This window comes from Capricornis sumatraensis, chromosome 3 (genome assembly GCF_032405125.1).
Source record: "Capricornis sumatraensis isolate serow.1 chromosome 3, serow.2, whole genome shotgun sequence".
Lineage (NCBI taxonomy): Eukaryota > Metazoa > Chordata > Mammalia > Artiodactyla > Bovidae > Capricornis > Capricornis sumatraensis.
Genome location: NC_091071.1, coordinates 142,591,345 through 142,616,122, shown reverse-complemented (window position 1 = coordinate 142,616,122; position 24,778 = coordinate 142,591,345). Strand labels below are relative to the sequence as shown.

At 35.6% G+C, this 24,778-nt stretch overlaps 1 protein-coding gene across 1 annotated transcript; it reads left to right on the top strand.

Moving 5' to 3' along the window:
* Nucleotides 1-250: 250 nt before the first annotated feature.
* On the top strand, nt 251-22,543 carry MYL1 (myosin light chain 1). The gene is made up of 6 exons (XM_068967952.1): nt 251-370; nt 13,246-13,273; nt 18,089-18,232; nt 19,985-20,158; nt 20,611-20,688; nt 22,515-22,543. Exons 1-6 carry the CDS (start codon nt 251-253, stop codon nt 22,541-22,543), a joined length of 573 nt encoding a protein of 190 aa, XP_068824053.1.
* Nucleotides 22,544-24,778: the final 2,235 nt, after the last annotated feature.

Below are 24,778 nucleotides of genomic sequence, written 5' to 3'. Positions count from 1 at the left end.
AGTCTGAGCCGGAATGCCATCCCCCTGGACTAGGGAACTGTCCAATCCAGCCCCAAGTGTCAAGATTCTGTTAGGCACTAAGTGAAATATATATGCATGCCCTTATACCGTTTAACACTCTGGGTCCACCTGCAAGACTCTGGGCTGTGGATCAACCGAACCACCACTCCTCTTCCAAGAATCACTTTGACAGGTTCTTTTGGAGGTGCTCCTTCTCTCTCATTTTTTTTAACCCATCCTTTTAAACAAAATGGCACCAAAGAAGGACGTAAAGAAACCTGCTGCTGCTGCTGCCCCCGCCCCGGCCCCTGCCCCAGCACCTGCACCTGCCCCACCCAAAGAAGAAAAGATTGACCTCTCTGCCATCAAGGTAACAAAAAGGGTGAATTGTTTGGTCACTGAAACATCTCTTAACAGTGGGGAACGCTAGGGACTTGCAGAGGGGGCATGTTTTTCATTGAGAGGAATGGAATTACTAAGCAAACTGATAGATCTGGGTAGAGGAGAATCCTGATTTTAAAAAACTTGAAACTGCAGCACACCATTTCAGTAAAATTATTACGAGTATGGCATTATATTTGAAACCTGTGTTTGCTGTACTCTTTGTTTTCTGTTTCTTTTTTTCCCTCAATTGTCAAAGCCTATGTTTTACAAACATTTAAACCAATGGTTTCTTTTTTTTTAATAAAATCTCTGGAAACTGAAACTCTTCCTTAAAGCTACATTAAAAAGAGAGTTTTAGTCCCTACTTGTTTCCAAAAGTTTAAAAACAGCTGATGACCCAGTTGTCCTAGATGTATATGACAGCTGCTGTATTTCATCTGAAAAAGAGATTTTTGCAACTCAAGTTAATTCCCCCTTCGCTTTGCTTAATAAAATTTGATACAACACTAAATGAGATCTCAGTGCAGATAACTACGCACTCAAGTGTTTCAGTGACTATAACTGTCATCTTGCTTATTTATATACAGCATTTAATTCAAAATGTGAGTTGCTTCTAAATGAAACTAACCTCCCCCACCACCAATATTGTAAAACTTGTTAGTTATATGGCTTTGAGCTTCTGTCTTTGAGCTCTTCCTTGCATACTGATCTTGAACTAAGGAGAATGTGATTGATTTTTGTGTCAACGTTTCGCTGTGATCAAAGTTCTCGACTGCTGAAAGGTTATCGGCTTTTGGAAAAATAATGCTATGGATGTGCCTGTTACTTCTCAGTAATATGACCTATCAAATGTGCACTGTCTCTTCATTCACTGGGCTCTGATTGGTCCAAATGACAGTTTGAAAATCTTCATCAAAGGAACCCTGCCTTATATGGAAAACTAGTAGCTGAAGTGCCTAGGAGGTGATCATTTCACTGAAGCCAACAGTTCTATGCTTAATAAATCTGAATTTTGCTAACTTAATCCTTGTTAGTATTTAATATGTTGTTTAGTTGTAACAATCAAGCTAACCTATTAAAAAATAATTCATTGACTATTTTAGTATAATTGTAGATATTTAAAATATTTTGTCAAAAATATTGAATTAGATTACCCTTAGATGTATGTGATAACATTAAGTAAATATATTTAAAATTTTTACAATAGTACAGTTAAACATGAAATTTTATATTTCAAAGTAGAAGTAGATCATCGTAGATGTTTTATCTTGAGTTTGTAAGTCACTGAAGTCATATATGAAAAAAGTTCATCATAGAATCTAATATTGGTTAGGAACTATTCTTAATGAATATCCACTTAGGAGAAGAAATGAATGTTATATCTTCCAATAAATGTTTTTCTATCTTGAGAACTGTATGCATACAGTTCATTAGGAGAAAATCACATTTTTCATCTCTAGCAATACTGGTTAATGTATCTTATACATGCACACTGATTACATTGTACAATAAGCAAGATTACAGACACTACAATAATTTCGACTGCCTCTATTCTTTGACTCTCCATTGTATATTAACACTAAAGATATGAATCACTGTCAAAGTGATTCCTCTTTATATTTATCGTGATTTATAAAACAATATCACCCTTTTGTATCTGGGACTCCAAGCATTTGGAAAGGAAAAAAATGTGCCTTCTTAAGGAGAAAATGAAGTATCCCACTAATGAAAACAGGCATTAATTTTCTTCCCCAAGGAACTGTGTAAGAATAAGTAAGTAAATAAAATTTTAGTTTGGCAGGTAAAAGTCTCCAAGACAAGACAAGTAAGGAATCATTTTTTAAATCCAAAAATTAAACTGATTGCTTCTTTGTAGCAGAGAAGTGATGCTTTTCTGTATCTTGAAAACTGGTTTATCCTTTCATCTGTATCTTGAATTAATGCTACTGTGAGCTAGCACACACACACAAAAAGAAGGAATTTCTCCTAGAGAATCTCTGTAAGGATAGGATATACTCCATCTTCACTATTTCATTGTAGAATGAGAGAGGTGATGGATTTTAATAAGGGACACAAACTGAAAAGGGATGTTAAATGAATCTAGAAGAAACATTATCTTCTATTCAGAGAGCTCATTCTTAACAGAAAGAGAAAAAAGAATAAAGCAGAATTGAAATATATTTTTGTAAAAGAATTTAAATGGCTTTAATGATACGTATTCAACACTATGAAATCAGAACATATTTATACATATGATAACATAGCCAAAGAATGTGATGCAACTTGAGAAATTTATAAAATCTAATTTCATCCCAATAGGTAAGAAGGCTAATTAAGATGTGCATTAAAACATTTCATATTATGATTTTTAATCACTCAATGATATTTCTAAATATATTACCTCATATAAGTTATAAACTTTTTCAAGCAGAGAAAATGGACTTTAAAGAAATTAATAGAGCTATTATATGCGTTCATTAACTTCCTGAAAACTCGATAAAGGGAAAAAGACTTAATTGGATTTTACACTGTCTTTCATAAATCATATAAGATTAGAAATCTAGCTGTTCCTTATACTTTGATTAGGGCTGAAGTTTAAGTGGAACTATCTTTGTGTAGTGTAATCATAGCAGTCATAATATTTAATCCCTCAGTACTATCCCAGTTATGTTACTAGCCATATATTTGACTCTCCATAAACTATGAACAATATGAACTGGTTTGATCAATTTCTTAAATGTGTTTTCCAACCTATTTCCCACATTATTGGTTATTTGTTTAGGACATTTCTTTTGTTGTTCTGACATTAAACCTTTGATATTTTCTGAGGGATGGCTTACCTGATATGCTCTTGCCCCATGGATTTTTTCTGAGTATCCTTTTCAAACATCAGCTATGCTGATATCTGAGCGTTAAAGCTATTGTCCTGGGTGGTTCTAAGCACTCTTTGCTTTCAGAGAGTGATACTGTAGAACATTGCCTGGCAGAATTGCAAATGTAGGAAGTAAAACCCACCATGAGTTTAGCTGCAAATACAAACAAGATTTAACACCTGTCACCCAAAACTACAACCAAATGAAATAACAGAAGTAGATAAGCAATGAGATGCTCATTTGCCTAGATTTTAGAAGATCTTCACTTTAAGCAAATTTTTTGCATGATGCATGCCTTGGCTGGTACGTTGGGATTGCTCTGAAGTGATGAGATTTTGAATATGTCTGTCATTGTGCTGTTTAAATTTTAATTCTTGTTGTAGTCATCACTCAGTCAGGTCATCCCTGACAATATACTGCAGGCAACATTTTAAAAAAAAGTTGTAAAGGTATAGAATGCATTGACAGAAACTCGTCAATAACAAGTCTCACAGCAACAATTGACCATGTGTTTGGGAAGCCTTAAACTTTCAATTTAATGGATAAGGTGGAAATATAACATTCCCAATAAATGTATCTCTTTACTGGTGAGTATTTGGTGGAGTCAAATATTATGTATTCATTGCAACATCTGAAGTGTTCTGGTCCAGGTATAGGATTGTTGGTGTTAATCTATAAGTTATTTTTTCTCATCCCTAACAAAGCTAGGACTTCCCTTGTGGCTCAGCTGGTAAAGAATCCACCTGCAATGCGGGAGACCTGGGTTAAAACCCTGGGTTAGGAAGATTTCCTGGAGAAGGGAAAGGCTACCCACTCCAGTATTCTGGCCTGAAGAATTCCATGGACTGTATAGTCCATGCGACGGTATAGTCCATGGGGTCGCAAAGAGTTGGACATGACTGAGCGACTTTCACTAACAACCACAAACCCAGTCCCACTTAGAAGAATTGTTGGAAAAATAAATGAGCTCATAGCTTGTGAAAAGGTTTGAATATTATAAAGCTCTTTTAATAATCAATATTTATTATGATTTTATTCTGTACCTAATTATAACATTTAATAGTCAAAACATTGCACTTAGGTTGTTTTTAGCTACATTTTGCAAGAAACCAAGCCTAAATGAGGTCCAGTGTCAAGTCCATGTTCAAATAACAAGTATGTAATAGACCTAGGATAACCTACCAGGATAAATCCAGAGTCAACTGTATTAACCATTTCCTAAACTACCTCCTGTTATAAAGGGTAAGTTGCTGTTTCTAAGAATGTGAAAAGAAGACTTTTTTGCTCTTAAAGATGAGGGTAAGAGTGATCAATGTAAGAGTGACTCTCATGTTGCCCTGCACAGCCCTCTACAGCCAGGGGAGGGGGTTACTGGCACCCATCAGAGCTAGTTCATTGAGACCTTTCATCTTGGCAGTTCATTACTGCTCTGTTTTCCTCAGCTTTCCCTTATCTTAGCACATGTTGCTGACAGTTTGGGTGTTCTCATTTACAGATGGAAGGTGAGATATTAGAATCCCAGAAAGACACCCTAATCACTTTGGTCCAGCTTCCCGTAAAAAGTTGTAAATGGAACATGGATATCAAAAATGCTGTTAGGAGAGTAGACTGGTAATTGCCAGGGTGGGGTGGGGATGGGAGAAAAGAGTGAATATTATCAGAGGGTACAAACGTGCAGTTAAAAGATTACCGAGTTCTAAGGATCTAAAATACAATATAATGACTATAGTTAACAGTGCCATGTTGTATACTTGAAAATTGCTAAGAGAGCAAATTATGTGGTTTTCACCACAAAAAAGATAACTATGCAATATGATGGTTATATTAACCAACTAAACTTATTGTGGTAATCATCAAAATCATCATGTGTTAAATCATCATGTTGTACACGTTAAACTTATACAATATTATATGTCAATCATATTTCAATAAAGCTGGAAAAAATTATACCAAAGTATATTTAAATGTTGTTAAAAGTAGTGAAGCTTATTGAATTTTAGAATAATTTTGCTTTTGTTTAATTAAACATGAACTTATGTCAAACCTGACATGCAAATTTTGCCATTAGACTAATATTCTAAGAATAGTATGGGTTTGTATTTTGTTTACAAACAACTGGAAATCTCAACCAAATATTCTTTGGGGTGATATAAAGGAACATAATGCCACATGTATGATTAAATCATAACTAGTCTGAGGAAAAGAAAGAGAGAAAGGAGACATATAGTCAATTTCTAATTAGAAGGAATATGTGAAGATGTAAGTTGTTTCTAAGTTTTCTTCATATAATTTTAAGAATCTGTCTTATTTTACCCTGGCCTTTTAATACAACTAGAATGTCAACCAGTTGCAATATTCATCCATTTGTGGCATGATTATAACTTCAGGAGCAAATCAAAAATTATTTGAGACTATCACTAAGTATTGGTATCAAGTTTCCACTTTGAAACACCTACCCTGCAAAAGAAGAGAACAGGTGGAGTGGAGTGAGAAAATATTAAAGGGCATTCTGTAACTCTGTCTAAAATTATATTTTAAATAATATTTAACTAGATAATGTCTTTGCAAAGTAAAGGCAGTTTGGAAAGGAATAGGAGTGTTTACCAATAATTAGTGAATAGCACTTTTAATTTTAAAGGTAATGAAATTTTTGCAAGACAAGGAGACCACAAAGTGGCAGTGCCAAATTTAGCCTCTTGACATTTTAGTGCTGGGAATGAACCCCCTGGCAAGTTGTCTTTAGAAGCCTTTCCATAATTACCCAGCATTAAACACCACCTGACTCATGGAAATTGTGGCAAGGATTATATTTAGTCTGCTGATACTACACTTTTTTCTTCTTCTCTTTATACTAGAATACTTTTTGTATGAAAAGGCGATCTTCTATAATTTGTCCCTATATCAAGTTCTACAGTTTGTTTCTCCTCCCAAATCAGAATCTGGAAGGCAAAAATTGCAATATATATAAGTAGTAATGGCTTCAATTATACTGGTGAAAATGTCAATTATATAGATGATAAACCCTTGTCATCTTGATCATAAATCAATAATAGTGGATTGAAGCCAGAGCAGAAAATTTTTTCCTTAAGATAAAACTACATCTTATTCAACTTGACTTTCTTCCTTTCACTGTTGCAAGTGAGGTTCTTTTTCCTAGTTAGGTACCCAATGATATACCATCTTCTGATATAAGTAAGATATAAAACACTCATTAGAACAGTGTTACAAAATTTTGTTTTGCTCAACTTCTCTTTATCTAAACTGGTTCAAAGTAATATATCAAATTTTTAGGCAATTTTTTTCCATGGAAAAAAGCGACTTGCTGTAGATACTACTGAGAAAAGGATGAAAAACTCAAAACATTATAGAACCACAAGCAATCCTAGAAACCATGCAGAATAATATTTCTTATTTGAGGAAGCTATAACTCAGAGATATTACTTTACCAACAAAGGTCTGTCTAGTCAAAGCTATGGTTTTCCCAGTAGTCACATATGGATGTGAGAATTAGACTATAAAGAAAGTTGAGCGCAGAAGAATTGATGCTTTTGAACTGTGGTGTTGGAGAAGAGTCTTGAGAGTCCCTTGGACTGAAAGGAGATCCAACCAGTCAATCCTAAAGGAAATTAGTTCTGAATATTTATTGGAAGGACTGATGTTGAAGCTGAAGCCCCAATACTCTGGCCACCTGAGGCAAAGAATTGACTCATTGGAAAAGACCCTGATGCTGGGAAAGATTGAAGGCAGGAGGAGAAGGGGATGACAGAGGATGAAATGGCTGGATGGCATCACCAACACGATGGACATGAGTTTGAGTAGGCTCAGGGAGTTGGTGATGGACAGGGAAGCCTGGCGTGCTGCAGTCCATGGGGTAGCAAAGAGCAGACACGACTGAGTAACTGAACTGAACTGATAACCCAGATAAGAGAAGTTATTTAATTAAAAGACATGATTCATTACAGAAGCACCAGAACAAAATTTTGAATACCTCAAACCCCTCTAGGATTTTTTCCACCCTATCGAAAGACCTGAAATCACCAAAATAATAATGTCAATATTCACATATCCATGTTGTTACAAAGGGAAGTTCTACTCCAGAAAAGTAGGAAAAAGAAGATACTTATAATTCCTTAAAATACATACACAAAGACTTTTATTCTAATGCTCTTATTTTAAAAATAAAAAAAGGAAAGAAAGAACATAAACACAACTTGGATTTTTAATTAAATTACGCACAAATGCACAAAGTAGAACAGGAGCAACTCAAGAAATCTTAGATTTGTTTATCAACTATTAACAATGGGAAGGCTGATGAGAAATCCAAAGAAGTACAGACTTAGGTCACATTTTAAATTTTTTATTAAAATTCACTTAAACTTCTCTGTTAATTCCTGTAGGTCTAAAATGTATTGTTTTAATAATCCAGCCTTTGCTCTAATGTGAGTGAATTCAGGTGACTAGTTTAGGCATCCTAAGCACAGAATTACTCATTTCTTCTTCTGTTCGGATCAATTTATCCAATACAGCCATCTCTTCACTCTTATATTAGACAACTCAGGCTGGTACTGTATTCTCGTTGCTCTTAATTTCTCCTTTTTACACCATATTAGGGTCACCAAGCTAAATATATCCTTTGTTGAAATAAAAAGTGCAATAAAATAAATTAAATTAAGTGAACTGTTCTAAAGCACAAAACTCTCAGAGTTCCAAAATGCCTGCCTTTTACAATAATTCCTCATAACTCTAAGGTTGGAGTAAAAATAATTAAGTTTTTGTTAGGGTTTGCTTACATCCAGGTCTTTGTTCTCCCTGCCAGGCATTAAATCAGCGAACATGCAACAACTTTTTCTAGATTGAAAAGCGGTTAGAGTAAGGTCTTTAGTTAACTTCACCAGTCATTCTCCTTTGTATCTAGCAGTGATGATTAAGCTCTTTAAAAACTACAGTCTATCTTCCTTCTTAGGGCATTAGCCCTCAGCACTCAACATCACATATCTCCCAGATCATCTTTAATTATAGTTCTTTGTATTATACTTAAGATTAACATATATCAGTCCAACAGCCTGTTTGAGTAAATGCATGTTAATATTTTTCCTATAAATCAACACTTTCTATATACCAGCAGCTTTGTCTTGTCTTTAATCAGTTAACCAAACCTCATGATTACTACTAGAAAAATATTTCTCAAAGTAAGAAACAATCTGAAAACATTGCAATAAAAATCTTTTTAGTACCAGTATCTTGTCTGCTACATATCTAAATCCAATACTGTTTACTATATGAATCATAAAAATGTGGAATGTAGTTATTTTACCAACAGTCATTTTAGTATGTAGACTAAAATGAGAAAAGAAAAAAAAAAGCTTTAAAAAAATAGGGGATGGTCAATTAGAAGTTCTGATCATAACATTTATATAAAATCTAAAGATATATTCTGGAAAGATAGAGGCATATACATCAATAAGGGCTTCCCTTTGGCTCAGCGGGAAAGAATCTGCCTGCAGTGCAGGATACGCAGGAGATGCGGGTTCATTCCCTGGGTCAGGAAGATCCCCTGGAGAAGGGCATGGCAACCCACTCCAATATTCTTGCCTGGAGAATCCATGGACAGAGGAGCCTGGCCAGCTGACAGTCCATAGAGTTGCAAAGAGTCAAACACGATTAAAGTGATTTAATGTGCACACATGCGCATAATATCAATAATTTTAAATGAGCATGCCTACTAACTATGTGCCTGGCAGTTCTAGGTGCTGGAGATGCAGTACCAGAGGAGAATGAGTGCATGAGTGCCCCTTCCTCTAGAATATAAGCTCTTTAAAGGAACTGACACAGTCTCTCCCCTCCAGGAAGATAATATCCTAGAGGAGGAAACATGTTTGAAGGAGGAGCTTACTGTACACCTGTTCTGTGCTGTGCTACGTGCTAAGTCGCTTCAGTCGTGTCTGACTCTGCGACCCCATGGACTGTAGCCGGCCAGTCTCCTCTGTCCATAGGATTCTCCAGGCAAGAATACTGGAGTGGGTTGCTGTTTCCTTCTCCAGGGGATCTTCCTGACTCAGGAATCGAACCTAGGTCTCCTGCATTGGCAGGCAGATTCTTTACCATTAGTGCCGCCTGGGAAGTCCCTGTTCTAAAGATTTTAATTTAACGAAAATTCTGTTGAGTATCTAATGTTGACAAAGTATTGTATAGGATCATGGGGGACACGGTCTAAGAATAAGGCAGGGGCAGCACTCCAGGAGGGAGCGGTTGGCTGACACTCAGGTTCACATCATGGACCAAGGGAACTGGTCTCCAGCAGCAGCCTGTGCTCCCCAGAAGTTTACAATGAGGAAGGTTAAACATACTGACGTGGGAGAAAGGAGTTAGGCAAATAGAAAAGGTTCTTTCAAGGGTTTTGAAGGATAATTAATTTCCAAGAAACAGAGATGACAGGAGAACATTCCAGATAGAAGAGACTTAAATCTAATTTTCAAAATAAAATGATGCCATATAGCAAACCGAGTCCAAAATCAACTGACATTTTGTATCCATATCATGCCTTTGTGCAAAGGGTTGATTACTCCATCATTATAACACCCAGGAAGAGATACAAGTGAAAGTTTTTACCATTTGTCAAAGTGTAAAAGTGTACCAGAGAATAAATATCACCTTCCATTTATTCTATGAGGCCAGTGTCTAGGTCTTTTGACTTCTAAACTACAATTTATTCTCTAGACTAGACTAGACTGTAGCCTTCTCTAGCATTATCAATAACTTTTAAAAATGTTTTCTTTCCTCAATAAGCATTAAAAAAATCAAACTCTCATTCTTTATGTGATAAATATATGAATTAAAAACTAAAGTGAAGTAGTGTAATAACTGCCTCCATTGTATTTTAATAAATAATAAACTTTTACATAGTATGCAAGTGGCTATGAATAACTTGTTTATAACATAAATACAGCTATTAAATTGACTTTCCAGTTTACATGATGGATTTTACGCACATTGTATTTTATATGTATTCAAGGACTCATTTTTCTATCTGAGAAAAAGAAAATAAGCATTATGTAGGGTATATGATGAGTATGATATAGGGTAACTTTGACGATTTAATAAAGAATACGACAGTTCTCAATGCTGATCATAGGACGATTCAAATGCAATGACTCAATACCTAAAACTAAAACAAAGAAAGATGGTATGCTGTAATGGCTTTAATTTGTGCATCAAAAGTCACGAGACTCCAATTACAGTTATCGAAGGTGACAAATTCCCACCTTGGTCCCTCTCTTTCATTTTCCCCTAATGATTCAAAGGATTAAAATTTTTTTTATTAACTTCTATTTCCCAACAACCTTTCAAAATGTCAATCTATTCATGAAAATGTGTTTATATGGCTTCTAATACTGTTTAAGTTATACTTTCAAGCCTCATTTTGGGATTCAGATTCTATCAGATTTTCTTCACTACTTGCAGATTTGGACAAAAAAAAAAAAAGAATGACATACATTTAAATGTTGATTTCTTTCCAAATGGCTTGGGGAAAGTTGCAAAGTATACCTCTGTCTAGCAGAGGGAGACTATGCTTTTTGTGATCATTTTCTTAAAAATAGTTGCTAAAACAGCACTCAGATTAGAATTTATCTCTAACATTTGTTATGCCTTTGAGCTGCTTTTAAGTATATAGAAAACTGACAAACATGTCTGAGTTTCAGTGGGCATCTAGACTGATCTTTTCCCAATATCATTCTAGGAAGTGTAGGAAATAGGAAATTACCTATTTTCACGTAAGCTGCCATGAAAATTTAATACCAATCCCATGGAAACCTTCAAAATTCTAAATTACAACTTGCATTTCACAGGCTTCACTTTGGATTCTTTTGGTTCTCAGTCTGGTGACTGAGTCACAAAATGTTTGACATGACAGAAAGGGAAACCCCATGTTCTAGTAAGAAAGCAAGCAACGTTTATAAATTTTAAAAGAATATGTATAGAATGAGAGGAAAAAGAATACAAAATGGCCCATCAGCTTTCCCTCCTAGAAGAATTTCATAAATTCAAAAAATATGACTAGTCAGCCACCATAAAGGGAACAGTGCATGCTCAGTTATTCAGCTGAGTCCAACTCTCTGCGACCCCATGGACTGTGGCCTGCCAGGCTCCTCTGTCCATGGAATTTTCCAGGCAAGAATACTGAAGTGGGTTGTCATTTCCTTCTCCTAAAGAGAACAAGGAAGGAATCTAATACCTACCCCTAAGGTAGGAATGCTAAGGAAGAATACTAAAAATGGAGATTAAAACCATACCTGGCTTAAATGAATTCTATACTTCTGAGAGTACAATGTGCAAAAGAATGGTCTTTAGTTGGAGATTTCACAAACGGACCAGATTTTCACTTGGTAGGACCTTAAGAAGCACATGGGATGTGTGCGTCCCTTTCAAGTCCTCTGAACTTTACCACAGAGGACAGAGCTCCAGAGGCTCTTCCTTCTATAGCAGTTGCCATTTGAAACCCCAAACCAGTCCCATCCAGTAAGTTCCATTTATACACAAACTGCTGACTTCAAGCTTGCAAAGTCCATAATTCACTAAGAGAAGAGGTCAGGTGGAGTCTTTCGAGAAATTCTAAGCCCCTCTGCCACTGAACAAATAAGAATCTTCTTCAAGGAAGACACTCCAAGAGACTGTCTCAGGAATAAAGACCATAAAAGTACTGATAGGCATTGGTCCCACCATGGCCATCCACTCTTAGGTTCTGATTCCCTAAAAATAGACCTCAGGGTACAGATCTCTCCTTCCCTTTGCCCTAAGAAAGTTAAAAAACCCTCCAAGAGGAGTGGCTACTTCTCTCTGGAACCTGATGCTAGCTGTGAGGTCACAGCTTCTCCAAAAATAAAAGGCAGCCTCAGCAAGGGAGGACCCACTCAGGGACTGGAGCGGCCCTCAACTCACTCTTCAGCTTCGCCACTGTCTGCAGCCCAGCAGCTCCATCATGGTGGGTCTTATGAGAAAACTATTTGTAATTTATAGGCAGATGTGATAGTAGATAGGAATGAAACTGAGGAGAGAACATGCTCAGTGTGAGTCTGTAGAATCTACTTTTGGTTTTTATCCAGGTGTGTTGAGGATAGACAAGATTAATTCAAGCTATTATGCCAACTAGAGAAATACATCTTACTTGCAAAAGAAGTACTTTATGCTTCACCAACTTTCTATATCTCATAAGGTTTATTATATCTAAATTTAGGGGGGAAACCTGCAATTATAGCAAAATATTGCACCTTAAAAAAACAATCCAATGATACTGATAACTAAAATTAAATAAACTGCTTTTGATGCATTGAGTAAAACATACTGGTTAAATAGAAGAAAGACTTAAAGTGATCTTTTTAATGCAGTGTGTCTGTAGTTCTTAATACAGTATATCTATACTAGACATATCTTAAATGCACCTCAGACTATGATATTGTTCCAGGAAGAATTTGAATTAATATTTGTTAAATTATTGACTCATGGGTTAAGATACAGAGAGATATTCCCTAACTATGTTTTGCAATAGCTTTTTATTTTTCCTAGATTCAAAAGTATCCTAAGGCAAACTTCTTATTCTCTGACACCTACACGGCTTCCTAAAAACCTCAGAGCAGAGAGCACTCCCTTCTGTCAATGCATTTGAAAGAGTACTAGTTGTTTCTTTCTTTCTTCCTCTCTCTCGCCATTGCAGTCCTTCAGTGCTGAGCAGATTGCTGGTAAGTGAATTGAGCTTCTCTACTTCAGAGGCAGGCAAAGCACTGCTCAGTTTCTGAAATAATACTCATCTCCAAGGCATGTTACTGTGTGGCTCAAACTGTGAGTATCCAAGCTATGCCTGAACTCTGAAAAGTAGGCATACCTTTTGAGCTTACTTTGATGATTACTCAGGGAATGAGCTTGGATACATTTATAAAATCAGGACATTTTTGTTCGGTTAAAATATTCTTTGTGGTTAATTTCTTTCTAACAGATCGAGTTCTCTAAGCAACAGCAGGATGGTAAGTTTAAACGATATAGTTGTTAATATGTGCACACTCATAAAGATGGCATGTGAGAAAACCAACTCCCTTGAGATGAGATTAGCTCTTTCTAATTATCCCCGCTAGTGCTGTCACTCTAAATATAAATGCTCTCAATCCCTCTAAATATAAATTCTCTCAGCATGAACCCTTCATTTATAATCAATAATCAAAGGTTTAAGCAAACAAAAGCTAAACAGTACAAAATAATTCCTTGTGTTCACTGATTTCTAAATAGAACTAATTTGATATAGTAGGTAATACTATACATATACCCCCCAAAAGGATGTGGATCTTGGATGGCTGATTTGTTAATCAAATACCTAAACAGAAATTTGACACATCTAAATTGTTCACTTTAGAAAATAAAATTGATTATAATACTACCCAGTTACCAAATACACATGATTTCAATAGGCACCACAGTGAGTTGAGAGAAATAGAGGGTGAAGTGGGTTTAGGGGGAAAAGTACACTCAGAGATAGAGGGGGAAATGATTTATTTAAAAACAAACAAAAGAAAACCTGTGGAAGGAAACTTAGACATTTCCTAGTCTATCTTTAGAGATGCAGGACAGACTCCCAGAGGGACGTTGAGACTGACTTAAAGATCAAAAAAATTAATGATAGCATCAAAATCAAAACTAGCTGAATTAATTAGAAATTTGTTTCATAGAAACAATTTCTAACTGCAAGACTTTAAGCTCAAAGAGATTCAAAAGAATCTGAATAGTTTCACTAACACTTTCATTGTTTCTTCTTCAGGTCTTTAGATCTAAGAGATCCCATGGCCTATGAATCTTGTTTTTTACTGGAAAGTGTAGGACAAAATGTTTAATGGAAAAAAGTCACATACTTAGATAAATTGAGACAAAAATACATCTATAGAAAGAATGGAATCAAATAATAAAATTTTAGTTATATAATATTGTACAAATATTGGTCATAAAAATAAGTATGTGTATATTATATATTTATGCTATATAATATAAAAATAATTGTGAAGATATTCATAAGAATATAATTATACTCCATTCTATACCTAAAGGAGTCAACATTTTTCGGCTTTTTCTTGAGTGTCAAGAATACCTCACATTTGGACATCAGTTAAAATATTTCAAAAAAGGAAAGAAAATAAAAGGATATTTGCCATAGCAGACTCATTTATATCTACTTCATGGTCAATGCCTTCATGTAGACAAATTAGATGATTTGATGACTCAACTCAAGATCATTTGACATTGTACTAAAAGGACTAGTTTTTCTTTGAAAGCAGTTGGTAATTCTGCTATGGTTTGCTTGACTTTTAATCTATTTTGACTAATGATGCTTCTACAATATCTGGTACTGTATCCAGTCCTCTCAAATATCTAACTTACAGTGTCATTTTGACTGCCAAACTATGGTAGAACCAAGAAACAGAAGCCTTAAAAACCCTTTGAGAGACCCTTAAATTAAAAGGAAAACATATTTTAAGAAATAAATAAAGGCATGCTTTGTTTGCTTCCTTCTTCAATGATTAGCTTTTCTCACGGCTGCTCTATTTGAATGTATCACAAGTTTGGAGTAAAGACAGGAACACCAGAAAATTATAGCATTCTAAAGGTGTTAAGGCCTGTGCCATCCAGAAAAGTTGCCACCAGCCGCATGAGGCTTTTTAAATTTAACATGTAATTAAGTAAAAATAAATGCATTTAGAAGTCTACTTTCTGCTTTGCATTAGTCATATTTTAATGCTCAAAAGCCATGGGCAGCTCGTTACTACTATCTTTTTGGGAAGCCTGGATACAAACATTTCAATCATCACAAAAAATCCTAGAAGAGTGTTGTTCTAGACTAGGGGCTGGCAAATTTTTCCTAGAGGGCTAAATAGTAAATAGCTAAGCCTTTGTTGGCACTACAGTCTCAGTGGAGACAACTCAGTTCTGTCCCTGAGGTATGAAAAGTCATAGACAATACATCAATGAATGGGCATGACTATATTCCAATCAAACTTTATTTACAAAAAGAGGTGGCCAGCCTGTAGATAGTCATTGGCTAACCCATGTTTTAGACTCTTCATGGGAATAACTAAGCTTTAAAAAGCTGGAGTAAGAAGAGCAATATCTTTCTGTTCTTGGCCTTTAAATCAACAAAAGAGTTACTGTCAAAGAGATTCCATTACAGCCCATAAAACCCTATTTCTATATCAGCATCTGACCAGTGTAATAGGGAGCCCTCTGAGCAATCTGCTTGAAAGCCTGGAGCCAGTAATAAGAGCAGTTCAGTTTCACAATTCCCTTAGAAAGATGAAAAATTGTATTTGACTAATGACCCCACAGGACCTAGAGCATGTCTTTTAGGTAAGGGAAATTATCTGTGATGTCAATTTGAATAGAATTTGAGGGGGATGTTTCAGCAAAGAGTGGTAACATGATCTATAGTTGATTGTGAATTCAATGTCTAGTAGTCTTGGATTAGAGGATAAAAGGATAGTTAAGATATTTTTCTGAGTCATCTAGCTAGATAGTATCTCTTGATCTGAGGCCACTAATGGCCTAAAAGGAATGCTTTCACTTCTACCAGCTCATTCACAAATGAGTTTTTAAGTGTTGGTATTAAACTCCAACAGATCACCACCAGTACTTCTAGGTTTGCCAGGAAAAGTGATTCAATTTAGCTTTGTAGTTTCAATTAAAATGTCTTTATTTGCTCCTAAATCCGTAGTAGCACCTCTTTCTGTCTTTTTGGTGTACACTTCTTAATTTTGGGTTAATGTAATCCTGAAAGGCAAAACCAATTCTGTCAAAGGAAAGTTACCAAATTTAGGGCAAGTAAGCCATAGAATGCGGCTTCCCAGGTGGCACTAGTGGTAACAAAAAAAAAAAAAAAAAGAACTCGCCTGTTAGTGCAGGAGACGTAAAGGATGTGGGTTCAATCCCTGTGTGGGGAAGATCCCCTGGAGGACGGCAAGGCAACCCACTCCAGTATTCTTGCTTAGAGAATCCCTCTGACAGAGGATCCTGGTGGGTTATAGTCCATAGGGTCACAAAGAGTTGGACAAGACTGAAGTGACTTAGCACACACGCACACAATCAACAGAGTGACTGTTATAAAAACAGACACTTTTAAAATGTGTACTTACATACACCCATGAATACAAGTACAACTAGGGAAATCTGAGTAAAATATGCGGACTCTATCAATGTGAGTATTCTGGTTATGTGAATATTCTGGTTATGATCATATACATATATATATATATATAGTGTATATATATCATATACTATAATTTTGAAAAAATGCTACTATTGAGGGAAATGCTATTTCCCCCAGACAGAGTATTTAAGAGATCTCTTTGTATTTCATAAAATTGCATGTGAATCTACAATTATCTTCACAAAATTTTAAATTAAAATATGTATCTGTATAATAAAACTAATATAGCAACATGTTATCATATGTCATACCTGAAAAATATAAAGTTTAAAGCAATCACTATAACAATAGATTCAAATAAATATGCTTCCTTCTGACTCTGTTACACTGCTGCTGCTGCTGCTGCTATGTCGCTACCATCGTGTCCAACTCTAGGAGCCTCTTAAAGTCATGCATCAATGGTTAAAGGACACCAGAGAACTTAGAGATTTGTGTCATCTTTCTAAAATTTTCCTGAAAAATGGAGTTACTCCTGAAGAAAATTAGTTAAGAAGAGAGTCTAGGAAGTTTGTACCTCAAGAGAAGTTTTTCTATATAACTTGAGAAGTTTGGGTTAACCTAATGTGACACAACCCAAATTGAATGTTTGTTTTCTTGAAATTTTATTAACTTTGTTAATTATATGAGGGATTTTATGAGGAATTCTTAAGATGTCTCCAGGCATCAGAATTTCTTAACCCAGTCCTGTTTCCAAGGCAGATGAAGGAGATATGAATATGGTGAGGATTCTCAATTTCCATATCTAATAATTGGACTGCAAGGAGATCCAACCAGTCCATTCTAAAGGAGATCAGTCCTGGGTGTTCTTTGGAAGGAATGATGCTAAAGCTGAAACTCCAGTACTTTGGCCACCTCACGCGAAGAGTTGCCTCATTGGAAAAGACTCTGATGCTGGGAGGGATTGGGGGCAGGAGGAGAAGGGGACAACCGAGGATGAGATAGCTGGATGGCATCACCGACTCGAAGGACGTGAGTTTGAGTGAACTCCGGGAGTTGGTGATGGACAGGGAGGCCTGGCATGCTATAATTCATGGGGTCGCAAAGAGTCGGACACGACTGAGCAACTGAAATGAACTGAACTGAACTGAAAATATGACTTGAAATTAGAAATGCTGCTTTAAAATACAGAGAAGGCACTGGCAACCCACTCCAGTACTCTTGCCTGGAAAATCCAGTGGACAGAGGAGCCTGGTAGGCTGCAGTCCATGGGGTCGTGAAGAGTCGGACATGACTGAACGACTTCACTTTCACTTTTCGCTTCCATGCATTGGAGAAGGAAATGGCAACCCACTCCAGTGTTCTTGCCTGGAGAATACCAGGGATGGTGGAGCCTGGTGAGCTGCCATCAGTGAGGTCGCACAGAGTCGGACACGACTGAAGTGACTTAGCAGCAGCAGCTTTAAAACAGTCCCAAAAAGAAATGTCAAAGAGGGTTGCCATTGAACTCAGAAAAAGGAAATTCCAAAGATAGCAACTTAAGAGACTGGCAAAAGTTATAAAATAGAGGAGAGTTTGAACTGGATCCTTGATGAAGTTTGGGTTCCTTTATAAGTTTGAGGCAGAAAAAAAGCAACCAAATGTTTCTTGCTTCGTGCAGAATTCAAGGAGGCGTTTCTCCTCTACGACAGAACAGGTGATTGCAAGATCACCTTAAGCCAGGTTGGTGATGTCCTTCGGGCTCTGGGCACAAATCCCACCAATGCAGAGGTCAAGAAGGTTCTGGGAAACCCCAGCAATGAAGGTAACCACATGTTTTTCCAAGAAGCTGGGAGTGTGTGTGCATGTGTGGGAGTGTGTGTATGTGTAAGAGAGAGAGGGTTATTGAGAAACAAGTTCCATAGAATAGGACTTAATTTACTCCTGATGGTAACTGTGTTTCTTGGCTATCTAGTCTGTTTTTTCCTCCATAAGATATATTAACCTTCCTTTGAGAATTCATAAGCATAATTTCGTGTTAATGAAAGGAAACAATACCTAATGCTAATATCATCATCATCATGCTATCTAAATATACCCTGCTTCTGTGACCATCTTAAAAGAAACTTGGCTATCTTAATTAAGAATAGACAGATGACACCTTAATAAAAATTCTAGAAAGAATTAAAAATTTTAAGCCAAAACCTGCATTTGGTTGCCCAAGGAAAATCCTAAGGCAAAAGCTAGTGAAATATGTAAGTGGCAAAACTGCAGAGGTGATTACTGGGTAGGGTAATCTAGTCATTAGTCAACAACAAGGAAATTTTTTCTAATCCCATGGTTCATGGCAAAGTATAATAGTCTGTTGGGAAATACCACTCTGAACAAAACAGAAGAGACAAAACTGAAGTTTTTTTCAAGTAGATATCTCAGTTTATCTTTACTGTATGGAAAATAACGCTGGGAAGGCAATCTCTTTTTTCTAGAAAAGACTATGTTCCTTTGTTACAAAAGAAAAATATTTGATTAAGAAAAAAAACTACCTCTAAATCAGTCTGCCGGAATTTTCCTCAAATTATAGTTCCTTTGGACAAAAATGTCCACATAACTTATTCAAAAAGTAGCTGAGAATATCAGATAAACTGAGAGCTCAGTTAGCCAAATTCATTCTTAACTGCCATTTTCTAACTTATCAAACTTCTGTCTTTAATGGAATTATTACATAAATGTTCATTTATTTAGCATTCAAATTTAATTTTCTCATTCAAATTTAATTTTTTCAATGTACTAGATTTCTACACTATAAGGAAAGATTGGTAAATGCAATTTTGATTTATGGGTACATAACTTTATCTATTTGTGTACATCTGATTAGTCTGTTTTATACTTTTGCTATGAATACCATTTACCTTGTCAGAAGGTTACTGAAGAAGTTCTTATCATCTCCAGACTTCTAAAACCACAAAGTCAGGAGATCACAAAGTATTTAACATGCACATTCTTCTCATAGGCTTCTTTTTTTAAAATTAAAATTTAAAGAAATTGAAAGCTCTGCAAAAACTCAAACAATGGTGGAATACATATTAAAGTTCAGCAAGTTTTGCTATATTTATATGCCAATAGGTTTGTTATCAGTATATTTCTATATTGCTTCCCTAGTATTTACAGTATTTGTTAATTGACAATACTAATAAAATAGTAGCTGACACTGATCAAGCACTCAGTTTGTCCCAGGTCCTGTAATAGACTGTGCATTATTACCTCATTTAATGTTCACATAGCACTACAAAGTATTGCTTTTGAAAGATTAAAAAGTTGAGGCACAAAGAGGTTAAGAAACTTGCCCATGACCATGTATTTGTAAATGGTGAATTAAGGATAAAAGCTCAAGCACTAGAACTCCAGAGGTCATGCTATTCTCTGTTACAAACTTTCTGTCAGCAGCCATTTACCAACTGAAATGTAAGCTGTATGAAGATCTTTCTGATGATTCAGAATGAACATTCAAGCTTAATTTGTAACTCAGTGGTAGCATTTTATGATAGCTGATAACTCTCCAAATTGCAATTTCTTTCAGAGATGAATGCCAAGAAAATTGAGTTTGAACAATTTCTGCCCATGTTGCAAGCTATTTCCAACAACAAGGACCAGGGCACTTATGAAGACTTTGTTGAGGGTCTGCGTGTCTTCGACAAGGAAGGCAATGGCACTGTCATGGGTGCTGAACTTCGTCATGTTCTAGCCACACTAGGTAAGAGAAATTCATTTCAGTGGACTTAATAGGATAGAGTATGTAGGAAGGAGCATGACTTAGGGGAATCATGTTATAACCAAAATAAATAGGGGGAAAGACTTAAAAGGGAAAATGAAAAGGAATAGTCAAAAGTTAATGACCATTTCAATTAGCCTCAATGTCAGTGAGTTTATTTGGGGGAAACAGTCTTAATAACTTGAATTATTGGTTATGAATAAGTAACATATGGCATTGTAGTTCTTACCGGATAGAGTGTGGATGATCAGGTATAATGTGTATTTAATTCATTTATTCAAAAAAAATTTATTGGCAAACTTCCTGCCAAAGGAACAGGAGTCTTGATGTCTATCCTATAAGAGGTCTCCAGGAGTCCAAATCTCATCACTCATGGTGTAATTTTGAGAATATTCTCTGGCTTTCTTCTTGAACAAAGAGTTTTGTTTCATCAGGTGAAAAGATGAAAGAAGAAGAAGTGGAAGCCCTGATGGCAGGTCAGGAAGACTCCAACGGCTGCATCAACTATGAAGGTATAATTTCATGTGCTCTGGTGGTTACAGCAACTCTGAACTGATTGGGTTGATGGCGGATGCCTTTTGAGTTTAAAACAACTTATTTTTCTCTACTCTCTTATTGAACATGCACATGTTATTTATTATCAACCAATTACACAATAACCCTAAAAAGATATCTTGTAAGGATCTGACTATATACATAAACTTTATTTCAGTGGGTTTTAACATTTTTGTGCACTGTTATACAGATTAAAATGTGTTTTTACTTTTTTATTAGATCTTTTTAAATTTTTTTTTTAATTTTTAATTGGAGGAAAATTGCTTTACAAGATTGTATTGGTTTCTGCCATATATCAACATGAATCAGCCACCTTACTAGATCTTCATGACACCTCTGTAAAACAGCATTTGTATCAGAATAAATTTTGATATTAAATGTAATATTAATTCTTTAATATTACAACTGAAGATATCACAAAATCCTTTGCAGCAAGCAGTGATGATAATGAAGAATCTGAGTGCTGAAGATGTTTAGCTACTTAGTGAAGGTCACATAATTAATAGCAAGGCTGGTGCTAAAATTTAGTTCTCCTTATCTGGTGTTCTTTCTTAAACGAAATTTATCTCATAGTATCCAATTATCTATTTCCTGCCACCAGTTTACAGCAGCTTCACCCAGAGGGTCTGAAAAGCAACGCACCACCCAAAATAAAGATACAAGATAAAACTGCATGATATAACTTGTAAATTTGAAATGTTACAATAAAACTGAGAAACTTATCCACCCTCCCAAAAAGACTAATCTCACCACATCCCACATCTCAATAAAGTATGTTGATAGCTTTGATGTCAATATGGACTTACAAAGTCTAATAACTTGGATAAAGTAAGAAAAGAAACACAGAGGGGAGAAGAAGGGAGGGAAAAGAAATGGAAAAGAGAGAAGAGAATAGGACAGGAAAGGATAGGAGAAAAAGAAAATACTCAGCTAAGCATATCTACACTGACAATCTTGGTTAAACTTTACTCTTTTCTTTTTTACCTGGAGAAGGAAATAGTAACCCAGTTTTCTTGCCTGGAGAATTCCATGAACAAAGGAGCCTGCCAGGCAACTGTCCATAGGGTCACAAAGAGTCAGACACAATTAGCAACTAAACAACGACAACGAAGAACAATGTCCAACAATATAGAATGCATCAAATAGATTTTGGTACATCTACACAATGACATTCCCCACAGCTCTAAAAAACAACAAGGACACCCTTATTTATGGTTATGGTAATATTTCTAAGACAGTACATTATGCAGTGAGAAAAATAAGAGCAAAAGGGTTTGTAGAACTGCCACCATTTGTGTAAAAATAATTATATAACATATATTTGTATCTGGGGGGGGGGGGGAGGCTTTCCTTGTGGTTTAGATGGTAAAAAATCTGCCTGCAATGTGGGAGACCTGGGTTCGATCCCTGGGTTGTGAAGACCCCCTGAAGAAAGGAAAAGGCTTACCCACTCCTGTATGCTTGCTAAGTAAGCATAATAACTCCACCAGCTTAGCTATAAAAAGGAACTAGATAGCTAGGAGACAGTGGTGAGGAACATTTTTTGTTATAAACTCTTTCATACTTTCAAGAAAAACATTTAACCATGCGAATGTAACACTTAAAAAGCTAAATTTATAAAATCAGGGGGAAAGCCATAAATCTAGTATTAATAGTGGGCTATACAGAGTTTAAATAAACTCTAGAGTTACAGCTAAGAATAATTAGAATTAAGTTAACTTACCATACTGTTCTTTTATTAAATTTGACTCTTTTCTAACTCTAAACTGTATTATCCCTACAGCTTTTGTCAAGCACATCATGTCTAACTAAATGGAGCTCTCAAGGTATCTATCTGTTCCCTCTTTAATATATAAGGCTTTCTCAACATTGTATTTAATGTAAAGAGTTATTCATATTAGTTATTAATAGTTAGAATAAATAATTATTCATATTAACCAGAACACATTAATATGATTAATATTATATTAATATTAATGAGTTATATTATTATAACTCCTTGAGATGGGTTATTTAGAAATAGATTATTTTTGTATAAGTGTATAAGCAAAAACTTTTGAGGTTTTTGCTTCCATTTATAGACCATATCAAGGCTTCCCTGGTGGCTCAGCAGTAAAGAACCCATCTGCCAATGCAGGAGATATGGGTTCAGTCCCTGAGTCAGGAAGATTCTGTAGAAAATGAAATGGCAACATGCTCCAGAATTCTTACCTGGAAAATCCCATGGGCACAGGAGCCAGGCAGGTTATAGTCCATGAAGTCACAAAGGAGTCTGAAGAGACTTAGAAGCTAAACAACAACAAATAGACCATATCTTAATCTGTACTATAATTATGCAGTGGAGAGTCAAGAAACCAGAGTGTAATTAATTGATTTAATTGGAACATAAGAACAGTAAAAGCTAGGTTTTATCCTAGGTTCTTTGAATAACTCTCAACTGTATTAAAGTAGTTTTTAATAATTAGTGCTCTAGAAAAGCATATTATCACAGTCCAAAGTATAGCACTTGAAACCAGGTTTGTGCAGCAAGGAAATGCCATTGCTTGGAACTGATGGTTCATTTTGTGCTTTTTTCTTCTTTTTCACTTTACATTATTTCCTTCCCCATTTTCTTTCTGAAAAGATGCAATCACTAACTCTTTTTCCCTTTTCCTTTATAGATCAAGCATTGTTTATGAAGACTGGCTGAACCTTATTTTAAGAACACCCATGACTAACTGTCCAAATCTGTTTACCATCATTTAGAAAAACAAAACAATTTGTACTATTCTAAACTGAAGGACTCCCTGAATTTTTATACCTTTTATGTTTCTCTCTGAATTATATTCATACCACACAAAGTAAGTGTCTGCTGACCTAGACAAGAATGGTGAAATACTGACAATCTCAGATCCAAGCCCTGCTCTTTATTTTCTACCATGGGTCAAAGAACATCTTTAAAATAATAAATCAATAAATAATTTTGGTCAGTCTGGAATGTTCATTTTGCATTGCATTGTTATCTTCCTGCTTAGAGAAACTAATTTTTCAAAATCCCAGTTCTTTTCTTAATGTTGATGAATTATAAAATTTTAAGAGAATAATTACAGTCTATAGAGCAATAACTAAATAATAATGATAATCATATATTATTGAAAAAGCAAAATAGAAAACTGAGGAAATTCAGATAGAGATAGTTTAATATAAATTATACACACGATTTGGCCTTCCCAGGTGGCACAGTGGTAAAGAATCCATGTGGCAAGCAGTAGATGTGGATTCAATCCCTGGGTTGGGAAGGTACCCTGGAGAAGGAAGTGGCAACCCACTCCAGTATTCTTGCCTCGGAAATCCCACGGACAGAGGAGCCTGGCGGGCTACAATCTATGGGGTCTCAAAAGAGTCAGACATGACTCGGCAACTAAACAATAACATCCAGGCAATTTAAGAGAAAGCACGTTTCTTCAGCTTTGTGTAAATCATCGTATACATAGCTTGAACTATTTCACTTCTAGTGACAATCTGGCCTATTGGAAAATTGTAATAAGCTCTTGATCTGTCTCACTGAATGTCTTCAAGGATAAAATTTAAAGTGACCTTTCAGCTGTTACTTTAAAAAAAACCTCTCTGGGAATGACACTCTTACTCAAGACTCTTATCTATTAATATCCTCTCTCCTACTTTGTATGTCCGTGTCCCAAAATCTTGATTTCATCTTTTAACACATGCTCTGAATAGTAAGATCAGCTGATAGGTAAATTCACAGTGTAAACTTACTTCATCCTACCACATCCTATCACTTTTTTTATTTTAAGAATAGAAGCAGAATTTGCAAGTTAGTAGCTGGATATTTAGAAGAGATGAAATGATAAATACTCTTCCCACTCTCTAAAGAGATATCTCTAAAATATATGGGATTTTAAAATCTCTGAAAAGTACCTGCCTGTCTATACATTTTTGGAAGCTAGAACGGCTTTGTCCTGATGTCAGGCACTTCAGGTCATCATGCTCCTTTATTTAGCAAAGGTCACTCAGATTTCAGTAGCCATCAGCTTTAAATTTGGCCTA

Bases quoted from the DNA above. Each gene is read 5' to 3' on its own strand.
- MYL1 (XM_068967952.1), top strand. From the start codon at position 251: ATGGCACCAAAGAAGGACGTAAAGAAACCTGCTGCTGCTGCTGCCCCC. The intron at 13,274-18,088 runs GTAAGTTTAAAC...TGCTTCGTGCAG, and splicing joins CTCTAAGCAACAGCAGGATG to AATTCAAGGAGGCGTTTCTC. The intron at 20,689-22,514 runs GTATAATTTCAT...TTATCCCTACAG, and splicing joins CGGCTGCATCAACTATGAAG to CTTTTGTCAAGCACATCATG.